Source organism: Tremella mesenterica (assembly GCF_000271645.1).
Source record: "Tremella mesenterica DSM 1558 unplaced genomic scaffold TREMEscaffold_1, whole genome shotgun sequence".
Lineage (NCBI taxonomy): Eukaryota > Fungi > Basidiomycota > Tremellomycetes > Tremellales > Tremellaceae > Tremella > Tremella mesenterica.
Window position 1 is genome coordinate 4,720,957 of NW_006711225.1, and position 17,045 is coordinate 4,738,001.

Genomic DNA, 17,045 nt, shown 5'->3' on the forward strand with positions numbered 1-17,045 from the left:
TTCGCTTAAATCTCGCCTCACCCTCGCTTCGGTTTGACGAAAGCGATATCATCGGAGTCATGATACCCGGGTAGTTTCGGTTCTGAGACGACTCCCTCCATTTCGAAGTGGACAGAGTCGCTTACAACGCACACTAGGCAGTAGATATCGAGCAGTATATAAAACGAAATCCCATTCTGTCCTCGTTATCTTTCTTACACCACCAACTACTTTTTAGCACTCTTTTAAGCAGCTATCATAATGTTCTCGTCATGGCAACAGACCACAGAAAATACTGTGAGGCCTATTGCTAGGATCAGCAATCTGATTCAGGAGGATGCAGAGTTCCAAGATCAAATTCATACCATCCTCGAGGCTAGCATACAAGGAACTGACGGGTTCTGTGAAGTCACCCACGCGTTCACTAATAGTGACTTTACTATCATGACCAACTACTTCCACATTCACAGTGAAGATCTACCAGCTGGTCATCCTATTGTATGGTCACAGAGATTTGGTTCTTTCACAATGGCCGACGGTGAAGAAGTGATTGCGCTCCAAAGTCGAATTGAAACAGCAGTACGAAACCAGTATGTGGAACATTTAGGGGAGGAGTTGGACAAGCTTCAAAGCAGTCATAATACCATTCAATCAGATGACGATTTCACAGTAGCAAGCAGGATGTCCAATGACTATATACAGGGCACACGAGCTCTACGTGAGCACAGACAGTGGCAGTACTACAATGTAGACGACCATCCGGTGAGGACATTTCATTTGACCTCAGTGTCCCATCACAAACCAACACATATGACCCGTTACAAGAGTTGAATCAAGCCCACCAGACAGATGTAGAAGCAGACAAGATTTTCAGCTCTGGCAGTGGGTGGACTGGTACACCAATAAGCCCTTCAACCATGGGATCACCTGTATACACACCCACAAGCAATATGGAACGCTTGAGTCTAGGTGGCCCTAGAGGGAGTGTGCAAGGGGGACCACGCTCACGTAGAGAAACAAGAAGGTAGTCACCACACACAACTACTGTGATATCAGTTCAAAATAGCTGTTGCACAGGGATGGCAAGACATCGGACTGTGCTGGATGTTGGAGCATGTTTGAGGGGTAATACACCAAGAGAGGTTCACTTGAATGATGATGACGGAATGCATTGGATGAGCTGTCCGTGATGTGTTCCCCGCCTCCGTTTCTCTGAAACATCTCCTGTCAAGCATCCTTTGTCAGTCTGACACAGCATGAGATAACAGCTGACTTCTCTTTTCTGACTTGTTGTGATCACACCCATCCGTTCTCACACCCCAAGTTCTGGGCAATGAGTCTACCTCCCGATAATATACACAAATGGTTGATTGATCCAAAATACTGGCCAGAGGTGTTTTACATCCCTGCAGCATCACAAAAGTCAACAGAACCGCTGACTTTGCAACTATATACTTCTCCTCCTCAGCAAACCTCGAGACGCTCTTTGAATTTCACAATTGTTCCTTCCTCTCCCATCAGTCTTTCGGAAGACAGTAACCCATCAGATGAGATTCTGTTCAATCCGTCTACTAGTCGATCCGTGGCCTCAAGGGGATGGAGTCCAAACAATTATCAAGGTCCAACATCGCACTTTGACGAAAACTACTCTACTTCCACAAGACCGGATGTTTGGCCATGGCCAACTACCAACACTGGACCTGATCCGATTACTGAGAACGTGGGGACAAGTGACGACCTATACTCCGATTTTTCGACTCCCAATCCATCTTCTACTCGTCGTCGAAGCTCTGTTAGACGATCGTCAAGAGACTATGATACCGATTCCGATGAGAAAATTGATAACGCACGCTATACCAACTGGCCATGGCTCAGAAAGAAGGATGACAATACCAACCCCGCCGAAAGTGAAGAAATCTATGAGGGTGAGACACCCCGTAGACATCGACGTTATTCAGGTGGAAAGAGAAGAATTATGGACTCGGACTCGGACGACACCCCTTATCGGAATTTTGAGAAGTCTGAACTCAGAAGAAGAGCATCAGTTCACTTTCCATCCACTCTGGAGCTGAGCGCAGGTCGACACTATCATCCTACCACTAGCACCTCCTCATCTTCATCTCACAGGTATAACAAACATTGTGTGCCAACAGGTTCCTCGACTCCCACAGTCAATGAAAGTCAATTCTTCTCAAACACAAACCAATCAACCTTTACTGCAAGTCAAACTGAACTCAACTCCTCAACTTAGCCACGGCAATTGCCCACTTTCACATTCAATCCTGATGAAGACTCCTTGCCCCATTCACCCCCCTCACACTCATCGTCTCTTGATCCTCATTCCGCCGGATATCTGACGGGGGAACGTATTGCTTTGATAGCGTCAAAAATGAAACAGAGTCAAACCCGTTCCACTTGATCATTCACTCTCGACTTGACTCTTGACAGAAGTCAAGGAAGCGCCTGGGTTAATATCTTTCAAGTCAGACGGGTTGATCCGTGTGGAACATAACGGATGCAAAACCAGATCTTTTGGCAATTGTAAAGCAAAACTCGTGGGTCACACTGTTTTGATTGTTATGATCACTGCTGAGAGTAGAGACCAAGATATGCATGATACCTGTATGTATCCACACCAGGGTCATACTATTTCTTGCTCAATAGAGAACTTGTTCAGTTATAACCTAACTGTCATGACCGGGTAGCGAGCCCGCGATCATAAACCGTCCTAAAAGGCTCAATATCAACTCTGCTAGTGAGAGTTGATCTCGCTATAAGTACTGGTCGTGACATATTCCCCCCCTTCAGGGAAGCTGGCGTCTCGACAGCAGTACTTCTGAACCTGAAACCGTGGCAGGCGCGAGGCCTGTGGGTTTCCAAGTCACATGCGTTCGGCAGGTATTCGCGCTCTCGGAACTAGGAACTAGGAACGTCGAATCGGAAGATTCGACCATGGGATGGTCACATAGGACCCTCGGATGGTTGGCAACCCCCAAACCAACCCCTCAGGGCGAAACCTGAGGACAAACGGTGCTGACACCTGCAGCCAGCACCTCACATAGAGTGAGAGCCGCGAATTCGAACGGGTGACCCGTTAGAGTTGATATTCTGTCATGACCGGGTAGCGAGCCCGCGATCATAAACCGTCCTAAAAGGCTCAATATCAACTCTGCTAGTGAGAGTTGATCTCGCTATAAGTACTGGTCGTGACACTAACTCTTGGTTACTGGTGGAATTACATCAAGCACAGGCTGGGCAGACTGAGTAGTCATGTGACAGAGGTGTAGAAAACTGGGTTTCATAAAGCAAAACTGGAGTAAATGGATGCATCATTGTCCTCATATCCATCATTGGTTGGATAGTGCCCCTTGAGCAAACATATTAACAAGATTATTGTATGTCTCTTCAGGGCTTGCAACACTAGGGGTGATACTGGGGAAAGATTGTGCCACAGCAGCTGCCTGATTCACAGTCCTCACCAAATCCTTCATCACCCTTTTGGTGACACTCCGTAATAATGTTCCATCATTGAATAGTTGCTTACACGCTGACATAATGGATGCCGACAGGATGTTGAGAGCTTCACCATACAGTAAGTCCTTGAGCTCCCCTGACATCCTTCCTACCAAATCCGTAGGCGGTTCCCCCATTGAAGCTGATGCTCCTGGGATGAGGGATGAAGCTCTGCCTTTTGAAGGGGTTAACGTCTTGTTGCTCTTGGCACGTGAGGTCGACCTCCAACCACCCTTGTACTCCTGGAGGAGTGATCGCAATGTCCACGCCATCACGGCACCCAGTAGAAATGAGCTGCCGGGATTGAAAGAGTCGGCATGAGGAGGTCTGGACGTCTTTGTTGTTTTTGAAATAGTCTTGGCATTTACACCCCTCGTTCCATTGCTAGATCCAGCTTGACTATGGTGTGTTTGCTGCTCTTTGATGGCGGGGGCCACTTGTGGGTATTCTTGTATGATATGTATCAAGCCACGGGAGATCGCGCTGACACGAAGATCTAGATCCTTCAGGCCCCTATACAGACCGGATAGCTCCTTCAAGTCAGCTTCGGATAATTGTCCACCTATTGTATCGTGTTCCCCTGTCTTGCCACTGTACCAGTCCTGCAATGTTTTGTCAACAGAATATATAGATTCTCTCATTTTCCTTATCTGGCGGATGGCCTTGACAAGGTCAGATTGTGTTGATAACACGGAGGTTGTGCGGCCTTGTGAGTCGAGAACATCGTTGTCTCCAGATGCTTCAGGGTGGCCAGCTTGAGGACTGGTAGAGCCAGACCTGACATCGGACGGCCCATGATGACGATCGCCTGCAGAAGCCGGTATCGATTGTGTGTCAGTTCTGTCAGTATCCATCTGAGGCCAGTTTGATATGTTGATCTGGGTGTGGAGTTAAGTTAAGAAACAGAGGGGACAGAGAGAAGGTATTATATGACTCTCTGTCAATGTTTTTGGAGAACAAAGGGTAGAGATTGACCAAGAAACCTTTCCCACGCCGGCCTTCGAGGGTCTCGAAAGGCAGTGTAGAATCTGGGTGGCGTGAGAACGGATTGTGGGACCCCGGCTGATTTGGGCCATGTATGACGTCGACTCATGAATCTGAGGTCGAAATCGAAGAGAAGGCGGTTCTAAGCGAAGAGAGGGAGGAACCGGTGCTTGACTTGTAAAGTTTAACGAAGTTTCCGTCATCATTCCTGCAGTCAGAAACGGTATGTAATCAGCATCTCGCAAGCCACACCTTCAGTCACTGGTTTTGTTGAAGAGGAGTCTCTCGTGACGATTAAGTCTGTCAGTCCTCCGGTTTGATTATCATTGTATGAGTTACGCAGGTTTAGTTTGTCAAACGATACTGTGAGAGTAGGGCCTGTTTGATACATGTGCGCAAGGAAGCTTACCCTACATATTTAGCTATACAATCAACATGTTCACTTGCAATGTAATGGTTTAATCTTCCTCCATTCCTTCTTCCACATCCTCCATGATCATCTCCACGGTATCTTCCCTCTCATTCCCAGATGTCAAAGTCAAAAGTCCTAAACTCCCCAAGCCCTGAGGTGCAGCACCTTGTGCGTTGGCCGCTCGTTCTGCCGCACTCACACCGGGTCCTGTGAATCCCGCCGGAAGAAGAGCTTTGCCTTGTCCAGAAACGAGTCCTTCTCTTCCCAAAGAGGTGCTGAGTACGCCTGAGGTGGAACCAATGCTTAGTGCGGGTGAAGCGGCTCGACTGCGGCTGGACATGGGACGGGAATAAGGAAGACCGGCTTTCCCTCTGGACGAGTATAGCGGACCCATACCAGGAGAGGGTGGTATAGCGATGGAATTTGGGGTTCGAGAGGGAGACATTGGAAAACCGGGCGAAGCACCGAGGATAGAAGGGGACGAGCCGCGTGGACGCTTATACGGGTCGAAACGATCGTCGTTTTGAGCTGCGAGTCAGTAAAAGTCTCTTGCGACGGATGGTATTTGTGAGGGAAGAATGTATTACACTTTTCACACAACACTCACCTTTACGTTTATTCGGCCTCATTGACGAAAACTCGCGAGGAGAATCACGATATTGCATGTGTATCGGACTCGCCGTCGACATGGCTCCAGGAGATCCTACAAGCTGAGAGATCAGCAGAGGCCTTTGAATCAGATGAAGTCTCACCTCCAGTCTCTCAATTGTGGGACTGGCGCCTGGGGTCCCAGTGCCCCCCATACCCAGCCCACCAAAAGCATTCGGCAGTCCCATGCCTCCTCCTGGACTTGGCACCATTCCTGCGTTCACAGAAGAGAAGCTCATCCTCTTGTTCACCACTCTCATCGGCCACTGCCCGCTGACTTGAGGAGGAGTGGGATGACCTGCCACTGGACCAGGAGTAATAATACCCGACTCCAAAGTCGGTCCACCCATTACAACACTTGAACCACTCGAGCTGGGCCGTTCCATATCCATACCCGCCGCGAAAGCTGCATTAACTGGCTCGTTCGGAGGATCGTCTGGCATTTCATCAGAATCGGAGTCACTAGAAGTGGTTCGGCCCCAAGATTGATGAGCCCAGGAAGGTCGGCGAAGGGACATTTCATCGTCGTCGTCATCATCTCCACCGACCATCTCTGGAAATCGACCTCTTGAGCTTCTTGGAGCACGTGGAGTCAGAGGGAGTGCAGATGGATGGGACGACAGTAATCGCTGTAGTCTGGCTTCGGAACGCATTTCATGTTCGAGAGGGGAAGCTTCGGAGACGAGGGTGGCGAGAAGTGAAGCTGGGAGGGGACGACCGGAAAGAGGCGGAGCATGTAGAGGCTGAAGAGGTGAAGGTCGAGATAAAGGTTCAATATCGTCCGGTCGACCTTTGCCTTTTCTTCTGGTGAGAGGGTGTTTCAAATGATTCGGCATCCACAGGAGGGGAGGTTTGGGTTCCAAATCATTCAAGCCTTCGAGGTCCATCGGACTCTGACTTCTGCTTCCTTCCGCCTCCATATGTGAGGCTTGCGGAATGGGAGGAGTGGTTGTAGAAAGCCCCTCAAAACCCATGGGTGGGGCTGACGAAGTCCTCTTAACGATTGGGAAGCTTGAGGGTCCAGCGAATGTATTTGACCATGCAGGCGGTTTCACAGGACGAGGGGCAAATGGATTGTCAATTGATGAGCTGAGACCAGCCTGCTTGTTGACTCTTCCACTTTCATCGAAACTTGGTCGTTGGGAGGTCACTGGATCTTCCGAACTTGGTTCATCCGATGTGAAGCTAGCCGTCTGCGCCAGAGATAGCATACTGGGACGTCTGAGCTTCTTTGCGGCCAACACTCCTACCGCGAGGGGAGATTTGTCCAGAAGTGAGGGAGGCCCATTGAACACCATATCCTTGCTGGAAGAGGAGGAACCTGACCCGGGAGAATGGGAAAGACCGAAGGCATTAGTAGTGGATGGGAATCGTATGGTGGGTGAAGGGGTGCTTGAGGAGAAAGGAAGGGATATCTTGGTATTGATGATGTCGAGTGATGTGGGAGGTGTGGGTGTGGCTTGCGCATTATGATCACTAGAATGACTTCCTGGAGTTTTTGGAGGTTTCTCATTGGACATGATGAGTATGAGGTCGGGTGGAATGTAGGGGAGGAAGGATACCTCGCTTCCCCCGTCTCTGGAGTCGTGGGGGGGGGGAGTGCGGTGAAGAGCTAGTTCGAGCGACTGGTCCGGCTTGAAGCGACAGTGGTAACAGTCAAGTAAATCCTCTACCGTCTCAGGACGTCTCAATGAGATGTACAATGTTGTTAGAGGAAGGCAGAAGTAAGAAGGAAAACAAGAGGAAGAAAGGGATACAACTTGGTTAAGTCGGAGATTGAACAAGATTTCTTTCTTTCTTTCTTCCCTTAAGTACTTCCTTCTCGCTTAACCTTGACATTTCTCCCCTTCTCTTCCAACCCACACGATTATCATATCTTGTTGTTCTTGTCTACGTCTAATAGCCTGGTAGAACCCTCAAAGTCATGCTCGTCATCTGAGACCAAGAGGCTTCCGTATCATGCCCGTTCAACCACCGACAAGGCCACATACGGCCAATCCCCACCACGTCTTCCCTAATCGTCTCGCCGCCAGCATGACTTCCCTCTACCGCCAAACCGATCCAGATTGGGAAGAAGACGCTTGGGACTCTTCCTCTGACAAAGAATCATCTCCGTCCAAGGCTGTGACGATTTCAAGAAGGAAAAACTCTGAAGGTTCAACCCACGTCGCAGCGTCTTGGGCGAGTACATCATATCACCACGTTTCGAAACCTTCATCTTCCTCTCCTCAACGTCCGAACTTCCAAACCAGTAAGACCATCACCGAAGGGGTGCCTCTCCCAGAGCCAGGTACTATCCTGAATGGGAACGGCAGCCAACGAAGCTCTACTGGCAAGACATCAAAGCTGCCTCCTGGGGGAGCTTGGGAGATCGTCGAACGGAATGACGTGGAAGCTGTTCAAGCCTCAATACCTCCTCCAAAAGTCGGTAAAGAAGCCCTCCGAGAGAATATGGTGGATATAATGAATGGTATGTTCGGACCATGTCCTATCTTCAGGAAGAGTCACTGATGTCGTAGATCCACTTGAGCTCTTGGCATCATTGCATGTATCTCATTCAGAACCTGCCACGCCAAGTAGTGGACCTCAACCAAACTCCCAATTCCCTTTTTTATCTCCAGGTCCAGCAACACCATCTTCTTCAGGTTCACAACTTCCAGGATTTCTTACTCCTGAAGGCGGACTACGCACCCCAGGAAAAGATCTCAGTCGGCGAAGGAGCATGAGAACAGAGAGGAGAAGGGAGAAGTTCGCTAAAGTTCTGAGGGGTAATGTTGAGGACGGTGGAGGTGTAGACTTAGGTCAGTTGGGTAAACACCTGCATAAGGAAGCTGACGACTCAGCTGAGCTCCGACGTCTGGCTTGGTCTGGTGTACCAGAGGAGGTCAGACCGATAGTTTGGCAACTTCTCCTTGTGAGCTCGTGTCGGACTAGAATGTGGCCTAACTCGCAGAATTACCTCCCTTTACCTTCACAACCTCGTCTAACAACACTGAGCCGGAAACGTAAAGAATACTCTCAGCTAGTGGATCAATACTTTGGTCGTGGATTATCATCTCTTGATCAACAAGTGAGTCATGATCTCAGTTATCCTACGTTGGAACTTGCTGATGTTAGATATGGCATCAGATTGAGATTGATGTACCCAGAACACGACCAAACGTTCCATTATGGTCCTGCACAACAGCACAGAGGGCGAGTTTATAATCCTCATCCAACACATGTGGCTCATGTTTTAGGCTTTAGAGCGACTGTTATACGTTTGGGCGATCAGACATCCAGCCTCTGGTTATGTTCAAGGAATAAATGATCTCGCAACTCCGTTTTTCCAGGTCTTCCTCTCTGCTTATATAGGCGAGTTTCTCGCCCCTCTTACCATTTCTGTCCGAACACATTTCCCCTCTTTTCGTGATATCCCTCCCTGAATGATCAATATGCGAGCAAGGTTGACAGTCAGATACCGACCCGGAAATATTCGACCTTACCCTTTTAGACCCCACCGTTCTATCCGCCGTAGAGGCAGATACTTTTTGGTGTCTGTCCAAATTATTGGATGGGATACAGGATAACTATATCTCTCAGCAGCCAGGAATACAAAGACTAGTCCGTCGTATGTCTGAATTGGTAAAGCGAATAGATGGTGAGAATTTCATCTCTCATCTTATTCTTCGGTTTTCTTCGTCGAAGCTTCATTTGGGATTCCTCTTTTCAGTATTGAACTTAGACATGTTAGGCAGTCTTTAGCCTTGCTCTTTCTCTCACCTCGTCCCGAAATTCGTACGAGGTCTTGCACACACTACGTACACATGTCTAGATATGCCACATCAAAATATTCTTACTGACCATCAGCACCCCTCGCGGCTCACTTTGAAGATCAGGGTGTGGAATTCATGCAGTTCTCATTCAGATGGATGAACTGTCTCCTCATGCGAGAGATGAGTATCAAATGTACGATCAGGATGTGGGATACTTATCTTGTTTGTCACTTCTTTCTCATGAAACCTGGAAAGCTGACAGTGAAAGGCAGAAGGGACAGATGCTTTTTCGCAGTTTCATCTTTATGTTTGTTCGGCATTATTGGTCAAGTATTCCGAACGATTGAGAGATATGGATTTTCAAGTGAGTTTTCATTTCATTTCTTCCGTTTCCTCAATTCTTCTCACCTGATCTCTTTTCCATATTCCCTCCTCTCTCACTTCTCATCATCTCGCCTCACATATCCCACAAGCTTCATAGCAACGCGGAAGATCATTGGGCTATGGAAGTGGTAGGTGATGGGTGGATCGGTAATCGGGGGTGAATGTATTTGCGGGGACGGTACTGAAGAAATAGGAAATGATCATCTTCCTTCAAAACCTTCCTACGCAATCATGGACCGACCATGACGTTCAATTGCTCTTATCTGAAGCTTACGTTCTCAAGACAGTTTGGCAAGGAGCAGAAAACCATTTCGCCAATCAAGTTTCTCAAAGTGGGTTTGGAATGTTAGGTCGGTAATTTCGGTCATTTTCCCACTATCGACTTATTTTTGCATACCGTAATTGCATACATATGTATATCACGTATCTTGCCTCGTTTTTCTTTTGGGAATTGCGCATAAGAATGAACCAACTTACTCCTTTCTCAAATTCGACTAGAAGAGATGAAGGGCAATGTACAGTTCGAGCGCTCAAAGAATTGGAAAAAAAGAGCAAGTATCATGCATAAATCACCTTTTCCGCTTCGCATGATAGATGTAGATTTACTCCTCTTCATCATGTTCTCTTCTTCCTGATTCGTCCATCATTTCCACTTCATCACTCTTTTCTTGATGTCCATTCCCGTTGGTATATGTCGAAGAAGGTTCAGCAAGCCAACTAGCTTGAACGGGAATTCCAACTTCTTTAGTACCCATAGCCAGAGCCTGATCGTCAACTGTTGCCTTGTTTCATATCCCTTCGGAGTTGTCCCTGGAAACGGACGATCAGATGGCCAAATGAACAAAGGGACAGGGAGGACACGAAAACACACTCACCCTCTCGGCCATCTCTCGATTTGGATACCGAACAACCATACCTCCTTCTTTAGACATCACCACTCCTCCGGTACTTTCATACCATTCCTTGAGCTTTTCTGACCCTTCGATCGTTTGGTCCTCAGCCACAATCTTTAGTATTCTGGAACGATTGTCCAAAGACATACGTTGGGGGAAGCCACCCCTTCCTCTACCTCCTCTACTAGAGGGAAATCCTCGACCACGTCCACGAGGACGAGAATAGGGAGAATAACGGGCTGAAGAGTTGATACCTAGTGTATTGGCCTGATCGTCAGTGTGTTTAATTCACTCAATTTACGTTCGATTATTTGCATGTAGTCCTTCAGATGTGTAAGATATATGTAGATTGTGGGTGATGAATTGATAAATAGATAAAGACGGCAAGATGACTCACTTTATCCCTCAAAGCTGAAAGCTGAGCATTTAATCTGAGTAACTCCTGTTCGTCCTTCCCCTGAGCCGTCTCCATTCCATGCTTCGCCAACTCCATGTCCAACTTCTCCTTATCTCCCAACTCCATTGACACATCTTCTGGTGGTTTATCTAAAGCCTCCATCTCTTTCTGTAACTCTTTTAACCGTTTCAGAATTTCTAATTTCTCCTCTTTCACGGCATTTTCCGTCTTCTTCAATAACACCTTTTGTTCCGCCATCAATCTTTCCTTTTTCTGGTCCCTCTCCTTTGCCTCGAGTTCCGTCAGAGTAGCTCGTAACCTTGATTCTGGACCAAGAAGTGTTGCAGATTTCCCTTGTTGGGGTGATTGTCCATCCTCCATAGCTCGTAAGTTCGCAATGATTCCAGCAGACGCTTCCAGAGCTTGTTGACCAGCTTGTCCGTGTCCCGGTCTTGGCCTATGCCACAACACTCTGACATGTCGACTTCCGAAGACAGCTTCATCGCTCCTCCACGCCTTGTACGCCTCGGCGTTGCTTGAGAAGCTTACCAACGCTCTGCTGCTTTTTCCCTCCAAGGCGACGTTGGTGATTTCCCCGAATTGGCGGAAATAGTCTCGTATGACTGGTATGCTCAGATTATTCCGAGGGATATCCGAGACAAGTAATGTGGTAGAAGAACGGTCTTGTGGAGGTCTGTTTGATCCCGAGAACTCTGCAGAAGCTTCTTTATCTCGTGGAGGTCGCCCAGCGAAAGGGGGTGGCACGGGGAAGGGAAAGCCGAATGGTGTTGGGAATCCTGGATGATGTCCTCGGCCACGACCACCTCGTCCGCCTCTTCCGCCGCGGGGCATGAAGGCCTGCTGAAAAGTGGAAAATGTGCGAAACATCTGTTCAGGATCGGGAATGATAGCATCATCGGAATGGTCATAAGGGCAATTGACACCACGAAGGCAAAAACCGCGTTCTACTTATGAGCTTTTTGTAATAACAGGGTATCATCCCCGACAAAAGACATACCGTGATAATCAAAACACTTCTCCTTGACAGGAACCACCTCGCCTCCCTCTTCAACTTGAGCGTCGGACATGCTGACATCTACCGAGCCGTTGGCCGGGCGGATAGTTGACGGTCCAGATTCAGCCTCTGGATACTGTACGGGAGAAGATATTCTCTTAACTGTGGATGATGAAGGTTCGGTCGGTATGGGACGGTAAGATGACACCATCGCCGGGTTGACAGCTGAATTGGCGGGAACATCTACCGGTGCTGAAGCGGAAGGAAGGAATGCCTTCTTGTGAAGCACATCGAACAGGGTGTTGACAAAAGGTGTGGACTCTGCCTATTAGCTAAGAGAGATAAACAAGCGCGGGGGCATACTTTCATCGAGAAAATCAGCCAACTCTCTGGAGATGAACTAATCTATCAGCGAAGAGCATTGACAAAGGAGGCAGGTGACTTACCAACTTCCAATCCTGTTCCGACATAGTAGCTTCGTGTTTTAAAAGAGCAATGATATAGTCGCTCATCACCGCTGGGTCGGCATCACACCTAGATCGATCAGTTCCAGTAGTCGACATATCCACCACTGCGAAGAGCGGGGTAAGGATTGTGAAAGACGCACATCGGCTCGAGGGTGGTGATGAGCCATTCCTTGAACTCAGGCATATCATGAGCATCTTGGAACGGCATCTTGGGCGCTGTCAATTGAACCTCCTCAGGTTTGAAAGACGTGCACTGGGCGGGTGAGAGGATGTGGTAAGTGTTATAGGAGAGAGTGGAGAGAAGAGTTGAGACAGACGACTTTTCGAAACTGGATGTGACAGGAGGATGTTTGTGGCGGTTGTAGAATGTGGCACTTTATGGATTCTACACCTTCACGGTGAGCCACACTTTCCCGGCGACAAATGCATAAGCGCGCAGTGAAAGACGGTATTGCACTTGATACATACTACATGCCGAACGATGGATCAGTGCACACACGGTCAATGATCAATGAGAAGCTCATGACTTCCCCAAAGGGGATCCTTCAACGCTATTACTATGACGGAGGTCATCTACCGTGATGACGTTACAGAATGCGGATGATGAGGCGATCGAAGGAGAACAGGACCGAGACCGACATCCACTTCTCTCTCATACCCCACTACCCTCTCCTTGCATTCCCTTTCTTCTCCATTTTCCTTGAGCATACGACCCCACTCTACCCCTCACCTACCTCAGTCCTCAGACACTCCTGCCTGTATCTTGCTTATTGTTGCATACCTGTCTCCCTTTGCTTCTCCACCAACAAATCCGATCATGGCCGCGTGGTCTTCTCTACGGTTCCCTGATCTCTTAACAATCAACAACGAGCTAATTGAGCCGGAGTTTCAGTGGGGTTATTCAAATATCAATTCTCGAGTAATCCTTCACCTCTCAGACCACATCCGCATGTGTTTTGATTCTCGTAGTGATGACTTTCGAAGCTTCATTGTACCTAGCGTATTGGACGAAACAGGAACAAAAGTCAGACCCGGCCCTTCGCTTCTCCCTTGGAACCACAAATCGGCCGCCAAGATCATGTGGCAGTTGTGGGATATTCCACAAAGTCAATCAAATCATATGATCCTCCGATTTTTCAAAGAGACAATCGTGGACCGTCAAGCACGCTTGGAATTGTGAGTGATGCCCCTTATTGCTCACCTTGCACCGAGCAAACTCCTTCCTCTCCATCACAAAGGTCGTCAAACTGATGTATCAGTCTTGAAGGGAGAATTCATAGCTTATACGGGTATCTTGTCGACGAAATTTCGTGGGATAATGCCGGAACGGCGTTCGACCTCAATACCGCAGAATGGTTTTACATTACACAACAAGGTCTTGTCGCTCGACTTGTTGGTACTCTTTTCCTGTTTGAGAAAGCGGCTAGTCCAAAGAATGGAAATGCACCCGAACCTGGGCCTTACGCCATTATAGCGCAGCGAAAGGCGGCGGGGGAAATGGACACTTTTGAGGTTATGCTAGAAAAACTAAGAATCCGTAATCACAAAGCTACACAGTGAGTATCTGAAGCATCAGATAGGTCAGAACTGATTTATTCAGATTAGCCGACTTGGGAGCTTGTAGTGCCTCTCTTTGGGAAGGAGTTATGGGATTAGCAGAAATGAGTCCGTGGTGTCCTCTGGAATGGGTTTTTCGACCGAAAGATGTTCGTGAAAGTGGTTATACCGCCGTGTGAGTCTCATCTGTCATACTTTCCTCGTGTAGTTTGCTAATCTGACAGGTATTTTGAGATCCTTCAAGGTATTGCCCAGCAATCTGAGCATCTGAACTTGCTGTGGAGTTCAATACAGGCCTCTCTTTGTGGTGCCAAAAATCCAATGGTCAATCGAGCCCAGGCACAGGTCTTCTTAAAAGGTGAGTCACTCATTCAGCCATTCCCATTCTGCACCTAGTACGCTTTGCCAATTCGTTGGGAAGCATGTCTAGGTCTATCGAGAGTTGTCTGACTATCAGGCCTGGCTGATTTGTACCATAGAGGATCACAAAAGCCGGATATTACCGCAGAAGTCCTAGCCTCCTATCAAGCCAACTTCCGATCATCTAGTCTAGCACACGCTCGTTTATCCCTTAGCGATCCCTGTGGGCCGGCAGAGTCTTCCTGCTGCGGATCGTTCACCCCCGAAGACTTCATGAGAAAGACGGGAGGTGGACAGCGGGTCAGGCAGCAGGAACTGGTGGAGGCTCTGAATACGGCATCCAAGCAAGTCATTGAATCGACATTGATACTTGCGAAAAGAAGCAGAGACTATCTAGAGTCAATTGACACGACGGATACCACCTTCGACTACGGCTCTTTATCGACCCTTCCTTACCAAGACGTCACTTATCCTGTCAACAACTCTCTCGAAAGTACAGCAATGGACACGGTGGACTCATTGGATTCTCTCTATCACTCTACCCAATCTGATCCTGGTCATGTTGGGCTGGGTATAGCTATGACGCCTGGAAAAACACCAAAATTGGCCGATAATTTGGAAGACATTGATGAAAATTATGCAGCGAGACGTACCGTCCCGCAAGCCCTGGATGAGGAAGAGATGAAGGAGCTTTTGTCGAATCTAGAGCGGGAGCAGGCGGAAGGAGTTTCCGTGGCTCTGCTGGACCTTCATTCGTGGACGGACTTGGGACTATCAGCAAAAGGAGTCGCTGAAGCTGGTCTGGAAAACGTGGAACTTCTACCGACACTCAGTTCACATTCATCTCCCGAGTCACCCTCTCTGGCGATAGAGTCGAGAGCTTTGACCCACCCTGACACAAGGGGCGCCTTTAATATGAAGGATTGTTTAGAACTCGTCACGATTCCTGGATGTCGATGCAGTGCTTGTGAAATTGGTGAACCCATTCATGCTGTTTGGAGAGCAGACGGACCAGGGAAAGCTTTAGGCGAGATAGAGGGTGCACCAACTTCGGAACAGCTCTCTCAACTCTGGAAAGAGTACCATGACTTGAGTCTCAAGGCAACATCAAAAAAAGACAAGTCTACAAAGGAAACGTCCGGAAATCTTTGTCTCGAAGAGGTTCCACATCCGAAACAGAAAGAACTTCAGGTTTCGATTTCGTCACACGGTATAGAAGACACATCTTATGCACAGACGGCTGGGAGTGCGAGGGGCGCGATTGAGCTAAAAGATGAGTTAGAAGTAGTTGACAAAGACATGGACAGGCAGGTATCGACGGAAACGGTGCTGGAAGAATACGAGGCTCGAAAGATTGAAGTCGACTTTCTCCATAAATCAAGGGAAGCAGTCAGGGTGCAGAGAGAGCTCGTAGTAGGCAACGAAGATGTGGACAAGCAGCCAGCGACAGAAAAGAGATCGGAAGAACACGACACTCAAAAAATAGAAGTCGACTTTCTCCGTAAATCAAAAGAAGCTCTCATAGAAACACTCGGAAGAGAACAAATGGTTCTGGAAGCCGTATATAACCATCTGTCAAAGTCAATGTTCGAACGAGAGACAGTACGAGAGGAGTTCAGTCGAAGACTCGGACAGACTCCAAACGGCGCAACAATTTCAATGGAAGAAGTACAGGCTAAATTGATTCGGGCACTGCATGTGCATGCTCCGATCTTGAATGAGTTGAGGGGGAGAATCAGTCACAGTCTAGACGTGCAACGATCCAAATCGGAGCAGGTTGGTGAGAGGATCAGTCAGGCGCTGGTCAGCGAGGCAGATTCCTTGAGGGAATTAGGGCAACGACTTCTTGAAGCCCTACTGAGCTGAGTCTCATGGTAGGAATTGCTAATTAAAGTCGTTTGTATGTACTTGATGATGAATGTTGAGGTTCATCGAATATCCTCCGAGATGAGTTTCTGTAGAACGCTCCGCGCACGGACCATAACACCATTGGTGTAGGGGTTAACATGGGAGCTTCCCATTACGTAAGTGGCCAACGTCAGTTGGATGATTGCTCCCGCGCGGGGTTCGAGTCCCCGATGGTGTATCTTTTGGACAGGGCAATTCGGGTCGCATGTACCAATGCTCTCCACTTGAAGGTCGCAAATCCTAGTAAGCCGCCCGAATAAGCACTGGAATGAAAGATACACAGCGGAAAGCAGCATGCAGCAGGGAAGCCCAAAGAGAGAGGACTCATACGGATTTGCAGGTATTCGAACCCAGGAATAGAAAACAGGGAACTGGGGCACACGTAGAATCAGGTACGACGAGGCCATTCGAATCCGACCTGCGTTCCTTTTTTGCGTCGATCACTGCTCCCCCTCCGCGCGTGCTTTTCTTTTTTTCTTTTCTAACACTCACCTGCTCACCTGCATTATGCCCACATTCCAAGCTCCTGCACCCCCTATACCTTCCGCATTTGGCTCTCATCATCATCGGAATGGCGGAGGGTCGATTTCTTCTCCGGTCAATGGGAGTTCATACTCGGGAGACGGACTTGCGGGTTCATCTCAGACAGGTTCCTCAATTCATGGGCGACGCGCATCTCTCTCGGCGACTTTTGAGATGAGTGAGAGCATGAGTGTATCATCTGACGATGAAGACGAGGTCGAGGTGTTTGGTGAGTCTTCTTCGTCTTTTCT

The 17,045-nt window shown here is 48.3% G+C and overlaps 6 protein-coding genes across 6 annotated transcripts; 3 read left to right on the plus strand and 3 right to left on the minus strand.

The window, feature by feature from the left end:
- Positions 1 to 240: 240 nt before the first annotated feature.
- On the plus strand, positions 241 to 3,000 carry TREMEDRAFT_59499 (uncharacterized protein; the record flags this gene model as incomplete). The annotated part of the gene is made up of 6 exons (XM_007001626.1): positions 241 to 697; positions 718 to 861; positions 1,057 to 1,161; positions 1,248 to 1,904; positions 2,431 to 2,601; positions 2,837 to 3,000. 6 exons carry the CDS (start codon positions 241 to 243, stop codon positions 2,998 to 3,000), a joined length of 1,698 nt encoding a protein of 565 aa, XP_007001688.1.
- A 326-nt stretch (positions 3,001 to 3,326) lies between these two features.
- Positions 3,327 to 4,288, minus strand: TREMEDRAFT_59500 (uncharacterized protein; the record flags this gene model as incomplete). The annotated part of the gene is made up of 2 exons (XM_007001627.1): positions 3,327 to 4,083; positions 4,185 to 4,288. 2 exons carry the CDS (start codon positions 4,286 to 4,288, stop codon positions 3,327 to 3,329), a joined length of 861 nt encoding a protein of 286 aa, XP_007001689.1.
- Positions 4,289 to 4,850: 562 nt separating this feature from the next.
- Positions 4,851 to 7,056, minus strand: TREMEDRAFT_73048 (uncharacterized protein; the record flags this gene model as incomplete). Its single annotated transcript, XM_007002140.1, has 3 exons — positions 4,851 to 5,416; positions 5,496 to 5,598; positions 5,641 to 7,056. 3 exons carry the CDS (start codon positions 7,054 to 7,056, stop codon positions 4,935 to 4,937), a joined length of 2,001 nt encoding a protein of 666 aa, XP_007002202.1. The 3' UTR covers positions 4,851 to 4,934.
- Positions 7,057 to 7,359: 303 nt separating this feature from the next.
- On the plus strand, positions 7,360 to 10,033 carry TREMEDRAFT_70952 (uncharacterized protein; the record flags this gene model as incomplete). The annotated part of the gene is made up of 10 exons (XM_007002012.1): positions 7,360 to 8,006; positions 8,056 to 8,337; positions 8,380 to 8,450; positions 8,490 to 8,606; positions 8,654 to 8,731; positions 8,776 to 8,890; positions 8,994 to 9,176; positions 9,386 to 9,513; positions 9,560 to 9,655; positions 9,869 to 10,033. The coding sequence occupies exons 1-10, from the start codon at positions 7,496 to 7,498 to the stop codon at positions 10,031 to 10,033; spliced, it is 1,746 nt and encodes a 581-aa protein (XP_007002074.1). The 5' UTR covers positions 7,360 to 7,495.
- Positions 10,034 to 10,216: 183 nt separating this feature from the next.
- TREMEDRAFT_70953 (uncharacterized protein) lies at positions 10,217 to 12,728 on the minus strand. The gene is made up of 7 exons (XM_007002013.1): positions 12,588 to 12,728; positions 12,427 to 12,514; positions 12,344 to 12,380; positions 11,984 to 12,301; positions 10,966 to 11,930; positions 10,551 to 10,835; positions 10,217 to 10,439 (listed from the first exon to the last, which is right to left on the minus strand). Exons 1-7 carry the CDS (start codon positions 12,653 to 12,655, stop codon positions 10,278 to 10,280), a joined length of 1,923 nt encoding a protein of 640 aa, XP_007002075.1. The 5' UTR covers positions 12,656 to 12,728; the 3' UTR covers positions 10,217 to 10,277.
- A 536-nt stretch (positions 12,729 to 13,264) lies between these two features.
- TREMEDRAFT_59504 (uncharacterized protein) lies at positions 13,265 to 16,230 on the plus strand (the record flags this gene model as incomplete). Its single annotated transcript, XM_007001628.1, has 5 exons — positions 13,265 to 13,623; positions 13,707 to 14,003; positions 14,048 to 14,179; positions 14,229 to 14,362; positions 14,462 to 16,230. The coding sequence occupies 5 exons, from the start codon at positions 13,265 to 13,267 to the stop codon at positions 16,228 to 16,230; spliced, it is 2,691 nt and encodes an 896-aa protein (XP_007001690.1).
- Between the last annotated feature and the right edge of the window lie 815 nt (positions 16,231 to 17,045).